The following is a 17066-nucleotide window of genomic DNA, read 5'->3' as shown; positions in this document are numbered from 1 at the left end:
GAGTTAATGAATGTTCTAGATATTTAGTTGGTCTATGTGTAGAACTTTCAGGATGGTGTGAGCAAAGTTTCAGAGCCTAGTGAGCTGTGAAAATTATATTAAAGGGATTTTAGTTGCTTCTACTAATTGTAGACTTGTGTATTTTATAAAGTTGCCAATAAGAGTTTTGGAAAGTGTGTAATAATATACGTCACTGATCAAATGACTTTTTTTTACAGTTTGATGTTCTTTAAACCAACTAATCAATAATTAATTGAGGACGTTCAAAGCAACCATATTCTACAAACCCTTAAGAGCTATAAGAATAACATCTTGATGTTTTGTTGTTTTTTAGCTACACTAGAAATGCGGATGCACAGTCGTTCCCAATTTTAAAATGACATACGAGAGGGAAGACATTATCTACTTGTCGGGAAGAATAATACGAACTAATCGTCCCTCCTGTGATTCTAAATGTGGAACGCTTTTCTCGTCGCAAAGGGACGCGAATCAAAAACCCACAGGTTCAGGTTTTGGGTGTGCTAACAAATAGGCTAGACTGGGTTTTTAGAGGGGAATCTAAAGAAATAGGACCTTGCCCCATACAGAGCAATGTGGGGTTACACTTTGTCCTTCAGTTACTTTTATGTTGTTAATTCAAGTTTCAATCATAATGGAGTTGGAACAACACTTAATTTTAAACAGGAGCGGTGTCTCTTTAAAAGCAAGGCTTAAATCAACTCCACTCGTGAGATTTATGGGCAAAGGTTGAATCATATGTCTCAATTTGTAGTTAGAGCCTTGAGATGAACACAGCAGAGATGATCCCTTTTGTAGAATTATGCTAAAAAAATACAATTAATTATTTCCACCCTATAGTTTATACTTGAGTAGAACACCCCTTGTGTCTTAAAAGCAACATGTTGTAGACTGAAAATATGGTGGACAGATAGTTTTAACATTTAACGTAAACCTAAACCCAAAGGGTGTTGTTCGGGTTTAAGTGTGAATTCTATATGAAATATATTTTAGAAAATTTCATATTTAACTGATCACGAATGTTTGCTTGTTTCCTTTGTTATTAGGCACAAAGCTACTCAAAGGAGGGCTATATGTGTTCTGCCCACCACTGGTATCGAAATTCGGTTTATAGCAGTATAACTCCTTAGACATGCCGCTGTGTCACTGGGGAGGATCCCATCAGATCTTGAGGCGGTTTGCAGTCACTTGTCAGGTCAGGTGGTTAAGGCACTCGACACGTAATCCGAGAGTCGCGGGTTCGTAACCCCGTCACACCAAACATGCTCGCCCTTTCCGCTGTGGGGGAGGTTATAAGTGACGGTCAATTTCACTATTTATTGGTAAAAGAGTAGCCCAAATTGGTGGTGATGACTAACTGTCTTCCCTCTAGTTTTTTACTGTTAAATTAGAGACGGCTATCGCAGGTAGCCCTCGTGTAGCTTTGCGCGAACTTCAAAACAAACCAAACCAGTCAATTGTCTGTGGAACCTGTATATAAAACAAATTTCTGTACATATGTTTGTGTATAGGAGATGTTATATTAGAAATTGAATGAAATGTTTATGTCTATTCCCAGGGTGAGCCATTAAGTTAAATATAAAACTGAAACTATTTGTTACCACTAGCATATAGTAGGCACTTACGTTAATCACAATAGTAACCACAATAGTAATCACAATAGTTATGTAAAGTGCTTGCAAAAATTTTTACTTTAATTTGAACTTCTTTCCTTTCAGTGGGCATCTTGTATAATAGAAAACACTAATGGAGTAACTAAGAAAGACAGCTTACCATATTACGTACAGGTGAGTTTCAGTTTTGCACAATTAATAATACATAAAGCATAATATATCAGTTTTAATATAATTATTAAGGTTTTAAAACACGTGGTGGTTCACGTGAATGAAGCGATTCTCGTACAGTACTGGCTGATTTACGCATGCTCTGTAAAATTGAAAATAGGTTGTGAAATGATATATATTGTTCTTGTATTTAGCCATGGAACAAAGCTCATATATTCGCACGCTTGTCTTTTAGAATTTTGATAATACTCAATAGAGTCATGTGACTCATCTGAGGTATAATGTATAAATGCTTAGATAGACTTTAGTCTCATCCGAAGTTTTATAACCCTTAATATATTAATTTTGAATTTACGTGTCAACTCTCACAATGTTGGTCTCATCTATTTTCTGTAGTCTTTAGTAAATCACTTTTGAACTTGAGGGTTAACGATCATGCCATTGTCTTTCTGTCTTATCTGGTGTTATTTTAAATAACAGTATAACACATTTTGAATTTATGTGATAACACTCACGCCATGGAAAGCAATATAAACACCATTGTGTTGGTGTAGATTTTCTGTATTATTTTTGAAATGTTAAACGTTTATTTTTACTTTAGGAATGCCAAAACGCAGTAACACCAACTACAATGAAAGTCACGCCGGTTGTTCTGGTAAGTTATGTATCAAATATCGTTACAATACAACTAATGTTCAACAAAACATGCTCCTGAAATAGCAGCATATTATGATAATTTTTTAAATAAAACTTCAGGTTTCTTCATTGATATTTTAGTTCGTGTGGTATTATTGCTGAAAATAAAAATTAGAAAAAATAATTCGCCATTTAACGAAAGACAAAATAATTCGAAACTATACTGTAGCACAACAATCAGTTCTAGATTTATGGCCTCAAAGGAGATCGTATATTTTCAATATGCTAACTATCAAAGATATATTAATAAATTGTATTATTATTGTCGATTAAAATTAATATTAAACATTCAAGAAGTTCTTGATTGTTTCGAGCTTTTTGATGAAGATTATGAGTTGGAGAATGCAAGGTAATTATTGTTGTGTTGGAACCTACTCAGTTGTTTGTTACTGAAAGCCAATAACTGTTAAAGAATTCAAGGTAATTATTGTTGTGTTGGAACCTACTCAGTTGTTTGTTACTGAAAGCCAATAACTGTTAAAGAATGCAAGGTAATTATTGTTGTGTTGGAATCTAATCAGTTGTTTGTTGGTGAAAGCCAATAACTGTTGGGGAATGCAAGGTAATTATTGCTGTGTTGGAACCTACTTAGTTGTTTGTTACTGAAAGCCAATAACTGTTGAAGAATGCAAGGTAATTATTGTTGTGTTGGAATCTAATCAGTTGTTTGTTGGTGAAAGCCAATAACTGTTGGGGAATGCAAGGTAATTATTGCTGTGTTGGAACCTACTTAGTTGTTTGTTACTGAAAGCCAATAACTGTTGAAGAATGCAAGGTAATTATTGTTGTCTTGGAATCTAATCAGTTGTTTGTTGGTGAAAGCCAATAACTGTTGGGGAATGCAAGGTAATTATTGCTGTGTTGGAACCTACTTAGTTGTTTGTTACTGAAAGCCAATAACTGATGAAGAATGCAAGGTAATTATTGTTGTCTTGGAATCTAATCAGTTGTTTGTTGGTGAAAGCTAATAACTGTTGGGGAATGCAAGGTAATTATTGTTGTGTTGGAACCTACTCAGTTGTTTGTTACTGAAAGCCGATAACTGTTGGAGAGTGCAAGGTAATTATTGTTGTGTTGGAACCTACTCAGTTGTTTGTTACTGAAAGCCAATAACTGTTAAAGAATGCAAGGTAATTATTGTTGTGTTGGAATCTAATCAGTTGTTTGTTGGTGAAAGCCAATAACTGTTGGGGAATGCAAGGTAATTATTGCTGTGTTGGAACCTACTTAGTTGTTTGTTACTGAAAGCCAATAACTGATGAAGAATGCAAGGAAATTATTGTTGTCTTGGAATCTAATCAGTTGTTTGTTGGTGAAAGCCAATAACTGTTGGGGAATGCAAGGTAATTATTGTTGTGTTGGAACCTACTCAGTTGTTTGTTACTGAAAGCCGATAACTGTTGGAGAGTGCAAGGTAATTATTGTTGTCTTGGAATCTAATCAGTTGTTTGTTGGTGAAAGCCGATAACTGTTGGGGAATGCAAGGTAATTATTGTTGTGTTGGAATCTACTCAGTTGTTTGTTGGTGAAAGCCGATAACTGTTGGAGAGTGCAAGGTAATTATTGTTGTGTTGGAATCTAATCAGTTTTTGTTGGTGAAAGCCGATAACTGTTGAAGAATGCAAAGTAATTATTGTTGTGTTGAAATCTAATCAGTTGTTTGTTGCTGAAAGCCAATAACTGTTGGGGAATGCAAAGTAATTATTGTTGTGTTGGAATATAATCAGTTTTTGTTGGTGAAAGCCGATAACTGTTGGAGAGTGCAAGGTAATTATTGTTGTGTTGGAATCTAATCAGTTTTTGTTGGTGAAAGCCAATAACTGTTGGGGAATGCAAAGTAATTATTGTTGTGTTGGAATCTAATCAGTTTTTGTTTGTGAAAGCCGATAACTGTTGGAGAGTGCAAGGTAATTATTGTTGTGTTGGAATCTAATCAGTTTTTGTTGGTGAAAGCCAATAACTGTTGGGGAATGCAAGGTAATTATTGTTGTGTTGGAACCTACTTAGTTGTTTGTTACTGAAAACCAATAACTGTTGAAGAATGCAAGGTAATTATTGTTGTCTTGGAATCTAATCAGTTGTTTGTTGGTGAAAGCCAATAACTGTTGGGGAGTGCAAGGTAATTATTGCTGTGTTGGAACCTACTTAGTTGTTTGTTACTGAAAGCCAATAACTGTTGAAGAATGCAAGGTAATTATTGTTGTCTTGGAATCTAATCAGTTGTTTGTTGGTGAAAGCCAATAACTGTTGGGGAATGCAAGGTAATTATTGCTGTGTTGGAACCTACTTAGTTGTTTGTTACTGAAAGCCAATAACTGTTGAAGAATGCAAGGTAATTATTGTTGTCTTGGAATCTAATCAGTTGTTTGTTGGTGAAAGCCAATAACTGTTGGAGAGTGCAAGGTAATTATTGTTGTCTTGGAATCTAATCAGTTGTTTGTTGGTGAAAGCCGATAACTGTTGGGGAATGCAAGGTAATTATTGTTGTGTTGGAACCTACTCAGTTGTTTGTTACTGAAAGCCGATAACTGTTGGAGAGTGCAAGGTAATTATTGTTGTCTTGGAATCTAATCAGTTGTTTGTTGGTGAAAGCCGATAACTGTTGGGGAATGCAAGGTAATTATTGTTGTGTTGGAATCTACTCAGTTGTTTGTTGGTGAAAGCCGATAACTGTTGGAGAGTGCAAGGTAATTATTGTTGTGTTGGAATCTAATCAGTTTTTGTTGGTGAAAGCCGATAACTGTTGAAGAATGCAAAGTAATTATTGTTGTGTTGGAATCTAATCAGTTGTTTGTTGGTGAAAGCCAATAACTGTTGGGGAATGCAAAGTAATTATTGTTGTGTTGGAACCTACTCAGTTGTTTGTTGGTGAAAGCCAATAACTGTTGGAGAGTGCAAGGTAATTATTGTTGTGTTGGAACCTACTCAGTTGTTTGTTACTGAAAGCCAATAACTGTTAAAGAATGCAAGGTAATTATTGTTGTGTTGGAATCTAATCAGTTGTTTGTTGGTGAAAGCCAATAACTGTTGGGGAATGCAAGGTAATTATTGCTGTGTTGGAACCTACTTAGTTGTTTGTTACTGAAAGCCAATAACTGATGAAGAATGCAAGGAAATTATTGTTGTCTTGGAATCTAATCAGTTGTTTGTTGGTGAAAGCCAATAACTGTTGGGGAATGCAAGGTAATTATTGTTGTGTTGGAACCTACTCAGTTGTTTGTTACTGAAAGCCGATAACTGTTGGAGAGTGCAAGGTAATTATTGTTGTCTTGGAATCTAATCAGTTGTTTGTTGGTGAAAGCCGATAACTGTTGGGGAATGCAAGGTATTATTGTTGTGTTGGAATCTACTCAGTTGTTTGTTGGTGAAAGCCGATAACTGTTGGAGAGTGCAAGGTAATTATTGTTGTGTTGGAATCTAATCAGTTTTTTTGTTGGTGAAAGCCGATAACTGTTGAAGAATGCAAAGTAATTATTGTTGTGTTGAAATCTAATCAGTTGTTTGTTGCTGAAAGCCAATAACTGTTGGGGAATGCAAAGTAATTATTGTTGTGTTGGAATATAATCAGTTTTTGTTGGTGAAAGCCGATAACTGTTGGAGAGTGCAAGGTAATTATTGTTGTGTTGGAATCTAATCAGTTTTTGTTGGTGAAAGCCAATAACTGTTGGGGAATGCAAAGTAATTATTGTTGTGTTGGAATCTAATCAGTTTTTGTTTGTGAAAGCCGATAACTGTTGGAGAGTGCAAGGTAATTATTGTTGTGTTGGAATCTAATCAGTTTTTGTTGGTGAAAGCCAATAACTGTTGGGGAATGCAAGGTAATTATTGTTGTGTTGGAACCTACTTAGTTGTTTGTTACTGAAAACCAATAACTGTTGAAGAATGCAAGGTAATTATTGTTGTCTTGGAATCTAATCAGTTGTTTGTTGGTGAAAGCCAATAACTGTTGGGGAGTGCAAGGTAATTATTGCTGTGTTGGAACCTACTTAGTTGTTTGTTACTGAAAGCCAATAACTGTTGAAGAATGCAAGGTAATTATTGTTGTCTTGGAATCTAATCAGTTGTTTGTTGGTGAAAGCCAATAACTGTTGGGGAATGCAAGGTAATTATTGCTGTGTTGGAACCTACTTAGTTGTTTGTTACTGAAAGCCAATAACTGTTGAAGAATGCAAGGTAATTATTGTTGTCTTGGAATCTAATCAGTTGTTTGTTGGTGAAAGCCAATAACTGTTGGAGAGTGCAAGGTAATTATTGTTGTCTTGGAATCTAATCAGTTGTTTGTTGGTGAAAGCCGATAACTGTTGGGGAATGCAAGGTAATTATTGTTGTGTTGGAACCTACTCAGTTGTTTGTTACTGAAAGCCGATAACTGTTGGAGAGTGCAAGGTAATTATTGTTGTCTTGGAATCTAATCAGTTGTTTGTTGGTGAAAGCCGATAACTGTTGGGGAATGCAAGGTAATTATTGTTGTGTTGGAATCTACTCAGTTGTTTGTTGGTGAAAGCCGATAACTGTTGGAGAGTGCAAGGTAATTATTGTTGTGTTGGAATCTAATCAGTTTTTGTTGGTGAAAGCCGATAACTGTTGAAGAATGCAAAGTAATTATTGTTGTGTTGGAATCTAATCAGTTGTTTGTTGCTGAAAGCCAATAACTGTTGGGGAATGCAAAGTAATTATTGTTGTGTTGGAACCTACTCAGTTGTTTGTTGGTGAAAGCCAATAACTGTTGAAGAGTGCAAGGTAATTATTGTTGTGTTGGAATCTAATCAGTTTTTGTTGGTGAAAGCCGATAACTGTTGGAGAGTGCAATTAATTTTTGTTGTGTTGGAATCTAATCAGTTTTTGTTGGTGAAAGCCGATAACTGTTGAAGAATGCAAAGTAATTATCGTTGTGTTGGAATCTAATCAGTTATTTGTTGCTGAAAGCCAATAACTGTTGGGGAATGCAAAGTAATTATTGTTGTGTTGGAATCTACTCAGTTTTTGTTGGTGAAAGCCGATAACTGTTGGAGTGTGCAAGGTAATTATTGTTGTGTTGGAACCTACTCAGTTGTTTGTTGGTGAAAGCCAATAACTGTTGGAGAGTGCAAGGTAATTATTGTTGTGTTGGAATCTAATCAGTTTTTGTTGGTGAAAGCCGATAACTGTTGGAGAGTGCAAGGTAATTTTTGTTGTGTTGGAATCTAATCAGTTTTTGTTGGTGAAAGCCGATAACTGTTGAAGAATGCAAAGTAATTATTGTTGTGTTGGAATCTAATCAGTTTTTGTTGTTGAAAGCCGATAACTGTTGGAGAGTGCAAGGTAATTATTGTTGTGTTGGAATCTAATCAGTTTTTGTTGGTGAAAGCCAATAACTGTTGGGGAATGCAAGGTAATTATTGTTGTGTTGGAACCTACTCAGTTGTTTGTTACTGAAAGCCGATAACTGTTGGAGAGTGCAAGGTAATTATTGTTGTGTTGGAATCTAACCAGTTGTTTGTTGGTGAAAGCCGATAACTGTTGGGGAATGCAAGGTAATTATTGTTGTGTTGGAACCTACTCAGTTGTTTGTTACTGAAAGCCGATAACTGTTGGAGAGTGCAAGGTAATTATTGTTGTCTTGGAATCTAATCAGTTGTTTGTTGGTGAAAGCCAAAAACTGTTGGGGAGTGCAAGGTAATTATTGCTGTGTTGGAACCTTCTTAGTTGTTTGTTACTGAAAGCCAATAACTGTTGAAGAATGCAAGGTAATTATTGTTGTCTTGGAATCTAATCAGTTGTTTGTTGGTGAAAGCCAATAACTGTTGGGGAATGCAAGGTAATTATTGCTGTGTTGGAACCTACTTAGTTGTTTGTTACTGAAAGCCAATAACTGTTGAAGAATGCAAGGTAATTATTGTTGTCTTGGAATCTAATCAGTTGTTTGTTGGTGAAAGCCAATAACTGTTGGAGAGTGCAAGGTAATTATTGTTGTCTTGGAATCTAATCAGTTGTTTGTTGGTGAAAGCCGATAACTGTTGGGGAATGCAAGGTAATTATTGTTGTGTTGGAACCTACTCAGTTGTTTGTTACTGAAAGCCGATAACTGTTGGAGAGTGCAAGGTAATTATTGTTGTCTTGGAATCTAATCAGTTGTTTGTTGGTGAAAGCCGATAACTGTTGGGGAATGCAAGGTAATTATTGTTGTGTTGGAATCTACTCAGTTGTTTGTTGGTGAAAGCCGATAACTGTTGGAGAGTGCAAGGTAATTATTGTTTTGTTGGAATCTAATCAGTTTTTGTTGGTGAAAGCCGATAACTGTTGGAGAGTGCAAGGTAATTTTTGTTGTGTTGGAATCTAATCAGTTTTTGTTGGTGAAAGCCGATAACTGTTAAAGAATGCAAGGTAATTATTGTTGTGTTGGAATCTAATCAGTTGTTTGTTGGTGAAAGCCGATAACTGTTGGGGAATGCAAGGTAATTATTGCTGTGTTGGAACCTACTCAGTTGTTTGTTACTGAAAGCCAATAACTGTTGAAGAATGCAAGGTAATTATTGTTGTGTTGGAATCTAATCAGTTGTTTGTTGGTGAAAGCCAATAACTGTTGAAGAATGCAAAGTAATTATTGTTGTGTTGGAACCTACTCAGTTGTTTTTTGCTAAAAGCCAATAACTGTTGAAGAATGCAAAGTAATTATTGTTGTGTTGGAACCTACTTAGTTGTTTGTTGCTGAAAGCCAATAACTGTTGGAGAGTGCAAGGTAATTATTGTTGTGTTGGAACCTACTCAGTTGTTTGTTGCTGAAAGCCAATAACTGTTGGGGAATGCAAGGTAATTATTGTTGTGTTGGAATCTAATCAGTTTTTGTTGGTGAAAGCCAATAACTGTTGGGGAATGCAAAGTAATTATTATTGTGTTGGAATCTAATCAGTTTTTGTTTGTGAAAGCCGATAACTGTTGGAGAGTGCAAGGTAATTATTGTTGTGTTGGAATCTAATCAGTTTTTGTTGGTGAAAGCCAATAACTGTTGGGGAATGCAAGGTAATTATTGTTGTGTTGGAACCTACTCAGTTGTTTGTTACTGAAAGCCGATAACTGTTGGAGAGTGCAAGGTAATTATTGTTGTGTTGGAATCTAACCAGTTGTTTGTTGGTGAAAGCCGATAACTGTTGGGGAATGCAAGGTAATTATTGTTGTGTTGGAACCTACTCAGTTGTTTGTTACTGAAAGCCGATAACTGTTGGAGAGTGCAAGGTAATTATTGTTGTGTTGGAATCTAATCAGTTGTTTGTTGGTGAAAGCCGATAACTGTTGGGGAATGCAAGGTAATTATTGTTGTGTTGGAATCTACTCAGTTGTTTGTTACTGAAAGCTAATAACTGTTAAAGAATGCAAGGTAATTATTGTTGTGTTGGAATCTAATCAGTTGTTTGTTGGTGAAAGCCGATAACTGTTGGGGAATGCAAGGTAATTATTGCTGTGTTGGAACCTACTCAGTTGTTTGTTACTGAAAGCCAATAACTGTTGAAGAATGCAAGGTAATTATTGTTGTGTTGGAATCTAATCAGTTGTTTGTTGGTGAAAGCCAATAACTGTTGAAGAATGCAAAGTAATTATTGTTGTGTTGGAACCTACTCAGTTGTTTTTTGCTAAAAGCCAATAACTGTTGAAGAATGCAAAGTAATTATTGTTGTGTTGGAACCTACTCAGTTGTTTGTTGCTGAAAGCCAATAACTGTTGGAGAGTGCAAGGTAATTATTGTTGTGTTGGAACCTACTCAGTTGTTTGTTGCTGAAAGCCAATAACTGTTGGGGAATGCAAGGTAATTATTGTTGTGTTGGAACCTACTCAGTTGTTTGTTGCTGAAAGCCAATAACTGTTGGGGAATGCAAGGTAATTATTGTTGTGTTGGAACCTACTCAGTTCTTTGTTGCTGAAAGCCAATAACTGTTGGGGAATACAAGGTAATTCTTGTTGTGTTGGAACCTACTCAGTTGTTTGTTGGTGAAAGCCGATAACTGTTTGAGAGTGCAAGGTAATTATTGTTGTGTTGGAACCTACTCAGTTGTTTGTTGGTGAAAGCCGATAACTGTTGGAGAGTGCAAGGTAATTATTGTTGTGTTGGAACCTAATCAGTTGTTTGTTCGTGAAAGCCGATAACTGTTGGAGAGTGCAAGGTAATTATTGTTGTGTTGGAACCTACTCAGTTGTTTGTTGGTGAAAGCCGATAACTGTTGGAGAGTGCAAGGTAATTATTGTTGTGTTGGAACCTACTCAGTTGTTTGTTGCTGAAAGCCAATAACTGTTGGGGAATGCAAAGTAATTATTGTTCTGTTGGAATCTAATCAGTTTTTGTTGGTGAAAGCCGATAACTGTTGGAGAGTGCAAGGTAATTATTGTTGTGTTGGAATCTAATCAGTTTTTGTTGGTGAAAGCCGATAACTGTTGGAGAGTGCAAGGTAATTATTGTTGTGTTGGAACCTACTCAGTTATTTGTTCGTGAAAGCCTATAACTGTTGGAGAGTGCAAGATAATTATTGTTGTGTTGGAACCTACTCAGTTGTTTGTTGGTGAAAGCCGATAACTGTTGGAGAGTGCAAGGTAATTATTGTTGTGTTGGAACCTACTCAGTTGTTTGTTGGTGAAAGCCGATAACTGTTGGAGAGTGCAAGGTAATTATTGTTGTGTTGGAACCTACTCAGTTGTTTGTCGCTGAAAGCCAATAACTGTTGGGGAATGTAAAGTAATTATTGTTGTGTTGGAATCTAATCAGTTTTTGTTGGTGAAAGCCGATAACTGTTGTAGAATGCAAAGTAATTATTGTTGTGTTGGAATCTAATCAGTTGTTTGTTGCTGAAAGCCAATAACTGTTGGGGAATGCAAAGTAATTATTGTTGTGTTGGAATTTAATCAGTTTTTGTTGGTGAAAGCCGATAACTGTTGGAGAGTGCAAAGTAATTATTGTTGTGTTGGAATCTAATCAGTTGTTTGTTGGTGAAAGCCAATAACTGTTGAAGAATGCAAAGTAATTATTGTTGTGTTGGAACCTAGTCAGTTGTTTGTTGCTGAAAGCCAATAACTGTTGGGGAATGCAAGGTAATTATTGTTGTGTTGGAACCTACTCAGTTGTTTGTTGCTGAAAGCCAATAACTGTTGGGGAATGCAAGGTAATTATTGTTGTGTTGGAACCTACTCAGTTCTTTGTTGCTGAAAGCCAATAACTGTTGGAGAGTGCAAGGTAATTATTGTTGTGTTGGAACCTACTCAGTTGTTTGTTGGTGAAAGCCGATAACTGTTGAAGAGTGCAAGGTAATTATTGTTGTGTTGGAACCTACTCAGTTGTTTGTTGCTGAAAGCCAATAACTGTTGGGGAATGCAAAGTAATTATTGTTGTGTTGGAATCTAATCAGTTTTTGTTGGTGAAAGCCGATAACTGTTGGAGAGTGCAAGGTAATTATTGTTGTGTTGGAATCTAATCAGTTTTTGTTGGTGAAAGCCGATAACTGTTGGAGAGTGCAAGGTAATTATTGTTGTGTTGGAACCTACTCAGTTATTTGTTCGTGAAAGCCTATAACTGTTGGAGAGTGCAAGATAATTATTGTTGTGTTGGAACCTACTCAGTTGTTTGTTGGTGAAAGCCGATAACTGTTGGAGAATGCAAAGTAATTATTGTTGTGTTGGAATCTAATCAGTTGTTTGTTGCTGAAAGCCAATAACTGTTGGGGAATGCAAAGTAATTATTGTTGTGTTGGAATTTAATCAGTTTTTGTTGGTGAAAGCCGATAACTGTTGGAGAGTGCAAGGTAATTATTGTTGTGTTGGAATCTAATCAGTTTTTGTTGGTGAAAGCCGATAACTGTTGAAGAATGCAAAGTAATTATTGTTGTGTTGGAATCTAATCAGTTGTTTGTTGCTGAAAGCCAATAACTGTTGGGGAATGCAAAGTAATTATTGTTGTGTTGGAATCTAATCAGTTTTTGTTGGTGAAAGCCGATAACTGTTGGAGAGTGCAAAGTAATTATTGTTGTGTTGGAACCTACTCAGTTTTTGTTGGTGAAAGCCGATAACTGTTGGAGAGTGCAAGGTAATTATTGTTGTGTTGGAATCTAATCAGTTTTTGTTGGTGAAAGCCAATAACTGTTGGGGAATGCAAAGTAATTATTGTTGTGTTGGAATCTAATCAGTTTTTGTTTGTGAAAGCCGATTACTGTTGGAGAGTGCGAGGTAATTATTGTTGTGTTGGAATCTAATCAGTTTTTGTTGGTGAAAGCCAATAACTGTTGGGGAATGCAAGGTAATTATTGTTGTGTTGGAACCTACTCAGTTGTTTGTTGCTGAAAGTTACTAGAGTTGAATGCTAATCATGTTCACTATTTATGTCCAATAAAAATATAATTTTATTCTTTACAAATCAACAAAACGTTTTGAGAAACACAACAAAGACCAAACAATACACAATCAGTGTCTCTAATTGCACTATTTAACATAAGACAAACAATACACAATCAGTGTCTCCAAGTTGCACTATTTAACATAAGACAAACAACACATAATCAGTGCTTTGCTCTGTCTTACACTGAACAAAGATATATATAACATAAGACGAAACAATGCTATCAGTTATTCTAATGACACTATAATGCACACAAGAGAAACTGTGAGGCGTTAGTTGAGAAGTAACATAACCAATAATTCCTCTGACATCGTCTTACATAAAAACGTGTTTAATATAAACTGACACAATGAATAATCGATGTAAGAAATGGAAGTGTGTTTTAGGTCTGGTTTGAGGTATAAAAATTCTGATTGAAAATTTTAGTTTTCTAAATGATTAAACAGATATTTCTCTGTATATTGAAGTGAATATCGTTTATCTTTTGTTACTGATATTACAGGATCTTGTGATCTATTATGTGTATTGGATAAAAGGATACATAATCCCCTATCCAGCCAGACTATCAATGCTTTAAGAAGTCCATGAAAATGTAATTTTGTTTATTGAATATTTTTATCTCTAATTCTTAATGATAAATATAACCTTTAAACTGAGATTCTGGGTAGTCTACAGTTTGTCATAGATCCAATAAAAATGCTTAGACCTATATGACGTATTAAGACGTCAGACGTAAGCAAGTGCTGACATGTAACAACATTCAGGACTTATTCTGCTAATGCCACTTGGACATAAACCAGGACATCATTGAATAACAGAATTATGCGCACACACTGTTGATCTTCAGCTCTTGTGGACATTCTATATGGTTTTATGTCAGGATAGGGAATACTCATGATGTTTCTCTTTAGAATGTAACAGAACTAAATATATAAAATTAAAATACGTGCAAAGTTAAAACAATTGCAAAATAAATAATTTGAATACAAATTTAAAATTGTCGCAAAATAAATAATTTGAATACAAATTTAAAATTGTCGCAAAATAAATAATTTGATTACAAATTTAAAATTGTCGCAAAATAAATAATTTGTTAAAAACAGGAACTAACCCTAAAAAGACTCTACATGATTCAATGTTCTTACTGTTCAGTCCAAAAAAGTGCTCTTATTAATTTTTCAGTCAATTTTTTTTTTGTAATTGAACTCTGTCCCGAATTACAAATGTTTGTACAAACAACTGATGAAGTTAAAGCATCATTTTTTTTCTTCTAATAGACAGCAAGAGCTCTCATCGTAAGGAACTTCTTTTGTGGTAAGCTCATGAACTTGCATTATTTTTAGGCCTATTTTAAAGAAGTAAGGTATCAAAGTGATGGCTTTTAGTTACGTCATTTATTGCAGTAATAACGTAGATCGATTAGGACTTTTAGTGTTGGCGTTTTCTTATTATGTAGGTCTATTTAAGCTCACATTAGAACTGTTAGTAATATCTTTGCTATGTAAGATTTTAAAAACTGTATTGATTCGTATTTGTTTATTACTTACCAAAGCTGTATATTCCAAAATAAAAACATCGAAAATAACAAGAATCAAAATAACCATAATAATGTCTCTGGTATAAAATAAATAGATACATTTACAGAATTTATAAAGCACATCACAATGTGTAAGTGTGACAAAAATTTCATTTATAACGTAATAAATGCTAATAAAAACTGACATAACTTAATATAGCATAAGTAATATACTTAAGTATACAGAAAAAGTACAAACAGACGACTAACTTATTTAAATAAAACATACAGGTCAAACATAGACAGATAATTAATGTAATTAAATAAAACATACAGGTCAAACATAGGCCGAGAACTAACGTATTTAATATATATATATGAAAAACAGGAACAAGTCAAGAACAGACAGGCACTTAACCTAAGTAAATAAAACATAGCTAGTTACACTTGAAATCGACTTCGGACGAAGTTAGTAGTAACATACAAGCCATATAAAAGAAGATTAGGCTTAATGAAAGCAATGCATTATTAATGTGATTTCCATATCATAAAGTGTGTGTAGAATATTGTACGGATAATTATTTAAGTTAACGTATTTAAAATTTTAACAGGGAACTGGAGCCGTTATGAATGTTTGAAACACGAAGCACCCACAGATGTGAGTATGAACATATCCATATCCTTTTTTCTTTATTTCCAAAATGTTTCATTGGTGTATAAAATAAAGATTATTTTAACCTATGACGGGATAGGCGTGGCCAAATGATAAACGTGCTTGGGCTATGAATTCGAGAGTTAATGGTTGTCTTGTCATTATCATAAAATAACGGGAGTAAGATGGTATAAAGAATTACTAATGTCGATACATCATATCTTTCTACACTTAACAGTGTGAAGAGTGGGAACAGGGGACAAAAATATAAATTCTGGCAGTGTGAGGGTCACCTATAACTAAGACAGTTTTGTTTTTCTAAGAGGGTAGTTGGCTTTTGAATGGGTTGCCTTTAGATGACGTAGAAATTTGTTTGTTTGTTTTGAATTTTGCGCAAAGCTACACGAGGGCAAACTGCGCTTGCCGTCTCTAATTTAGTAGTTTAAGACTAGAGGAAGGCAGCTAGTCATGACCACTTACCGCCAACTCATGGGCTACTCTTTTACCAACGAATAGTGGGATTGACCCTCACATTGTAACGCCCCCACGACTGAAAGGGCGAGTATGTTTGGTGCGACGGCGATTCGAGCCCGCGACCCTCAGATTACCAGTCGAACGTCTTAACCCACATGGCCATGCCGGGCCTGAGGTAGAAGCACTTCGCTAAATTTAATAGAATTTAAGAGAAAGCTTTATAAGTATATGAATGATAAGGGCTGGATTTAGGAATTTTTTTTATGTTACTTGAGTTTGGTATAGAGAATGGGACAGCCAAGATGGACCAATAGGTCCCGTGTTGTCTCAAAATATTCTATCATGTTAAAGTGATGTTTAATTATTATCAGTTGTATTTGAATCAGAACTAAGTATTAATTACAAGTACATTATTATTATATTTTAACTCCATTTATTTGTTAATCGTATACTGTAATATTTACAGGAGTGAACTTTTACGATAATTCAAATAGACCACAATAAAAACAATCAATAAATTTCTTCGCAGAATATGGTGCCCGGTATGGCCAGGTGGGTTAAGGCGTTCGACTTTTAATGTGAGGGTCGCGGGTTCGATTCTCCGTCGCACCAAACATGCTCGCCCTTTCAGCCATTGGTAAAAAAGTAACCCAAGCCGTCTCTAATTTAGTAGTGTAAGACTAGACGGAAGGCCGATAGCCCTCGTGTAACTTTGCGCGAAATTCAGAAAACAAAAACAAACACTTAGAATATGAAAATGAATCATTCTGAGGGTTAAATATATAAAGATAAAATTCAATTTTTGAAAATCTGGACCTTTGTCGGAACTAACAAGTTGTTATTTTATTATCAGAAACACCCAGACATTGTCATTCTATATTCCATCAGAAACACCCAAACATTGTCATTCTATATTCCATCAGAAACACCCAAACCTTGTCATTCCTTGTCCCATCAGAAACACCCAAACATTGTTATTCTTTGTCCCATCAGAAACACCCAAACATTGTTATTCCTTGTACCATCAGAAACACCCAAACATTGTTATTCCTTGTACCATCAGAAACACCCAAACATTGTTATTCTATGTTCCAGAATGGAACTTTTATGTTTGCGTATGTGAAAAGAAAAGTGTCTGTGTGAAACCTGATAACCAACACTGTACATGCTTTATCAGTCTGGGTAGACATTTTGTTATGTATAATACACTTACAGATAATTTTCATGGCTTTTTGAGATCCCAATGACGTAAGTCAGAAGATTACAACAAGTATATTGTTAACGCACGTATATGGTATTATACCAGAGCTTTCGATTGTTTTGACCACATAAACTGTTCATTGAAGAGTACAGGACTCAATAGAGGTCCTTTTGGTATTAAATCAATTAGCGAGGGGGAGGGTCTGTTGTTTGAGGCTATTGGTCTATATGTTATCCACTCTTTATGGGGATATAAAGATTCTTGGCAGTAAACTATATCATTGTATTGATATAAAGTTAGATGACAGTAGACTATATCATTGTATTGATATAAAGTTAGATGACAGTAGACTATATCATTGTATTGATATAAAG

General features: G+C 35.2%; 1 protein-coding gene across 1 annotated transcript in view; it reads left to right on the top strand.

The window, feature by feature from the left end:
- LOC143251087 (uncharacterized) overlaps positions 1–17066 on the top strand; it is a 60994-nt gene that overhangs the window by 27299 nt on the left and 16629 nt on the right. The window contains exons 13-16 of the mRNA XM_076502449.1: positions 1737–1805; positions 2404–2457; positions 14127–14163; positions 14977–15023. Coding sequence (XP_076358564.1) covers positions 1737–1805; positions 2404–2457; positions 14127–14163; positions 14977–15023 — 207 coding nt within the window. The remainder of the gene's footprint in view (positions 1–1736; positions 1806–2403; positions 2458–14126; positions 14164–14976; positions 15024–17066) is intronic.

The sequence above is a fragment of the Tachypleus tridentatus genome, chromosome 5 (genome assembly GCF_004210375.1).
Source record: "Tachypleus tridentatus isolate NWPU-2018 chromosome 5, ASM421037v1, whole genome shotgun sequence".
NCBI classification, from domain to species: Eukaryota; Metazoa; Arthropoda; class Merostomata; order Xiphosura; family Limulidae; genus Tachypleus; species Tachypleus tridentatus.
The sequence above is the reverse complement of the archived record's forward strand: the minus strand, read 5'-3'. Positions and strand labels throughout refer to the sequence as shown.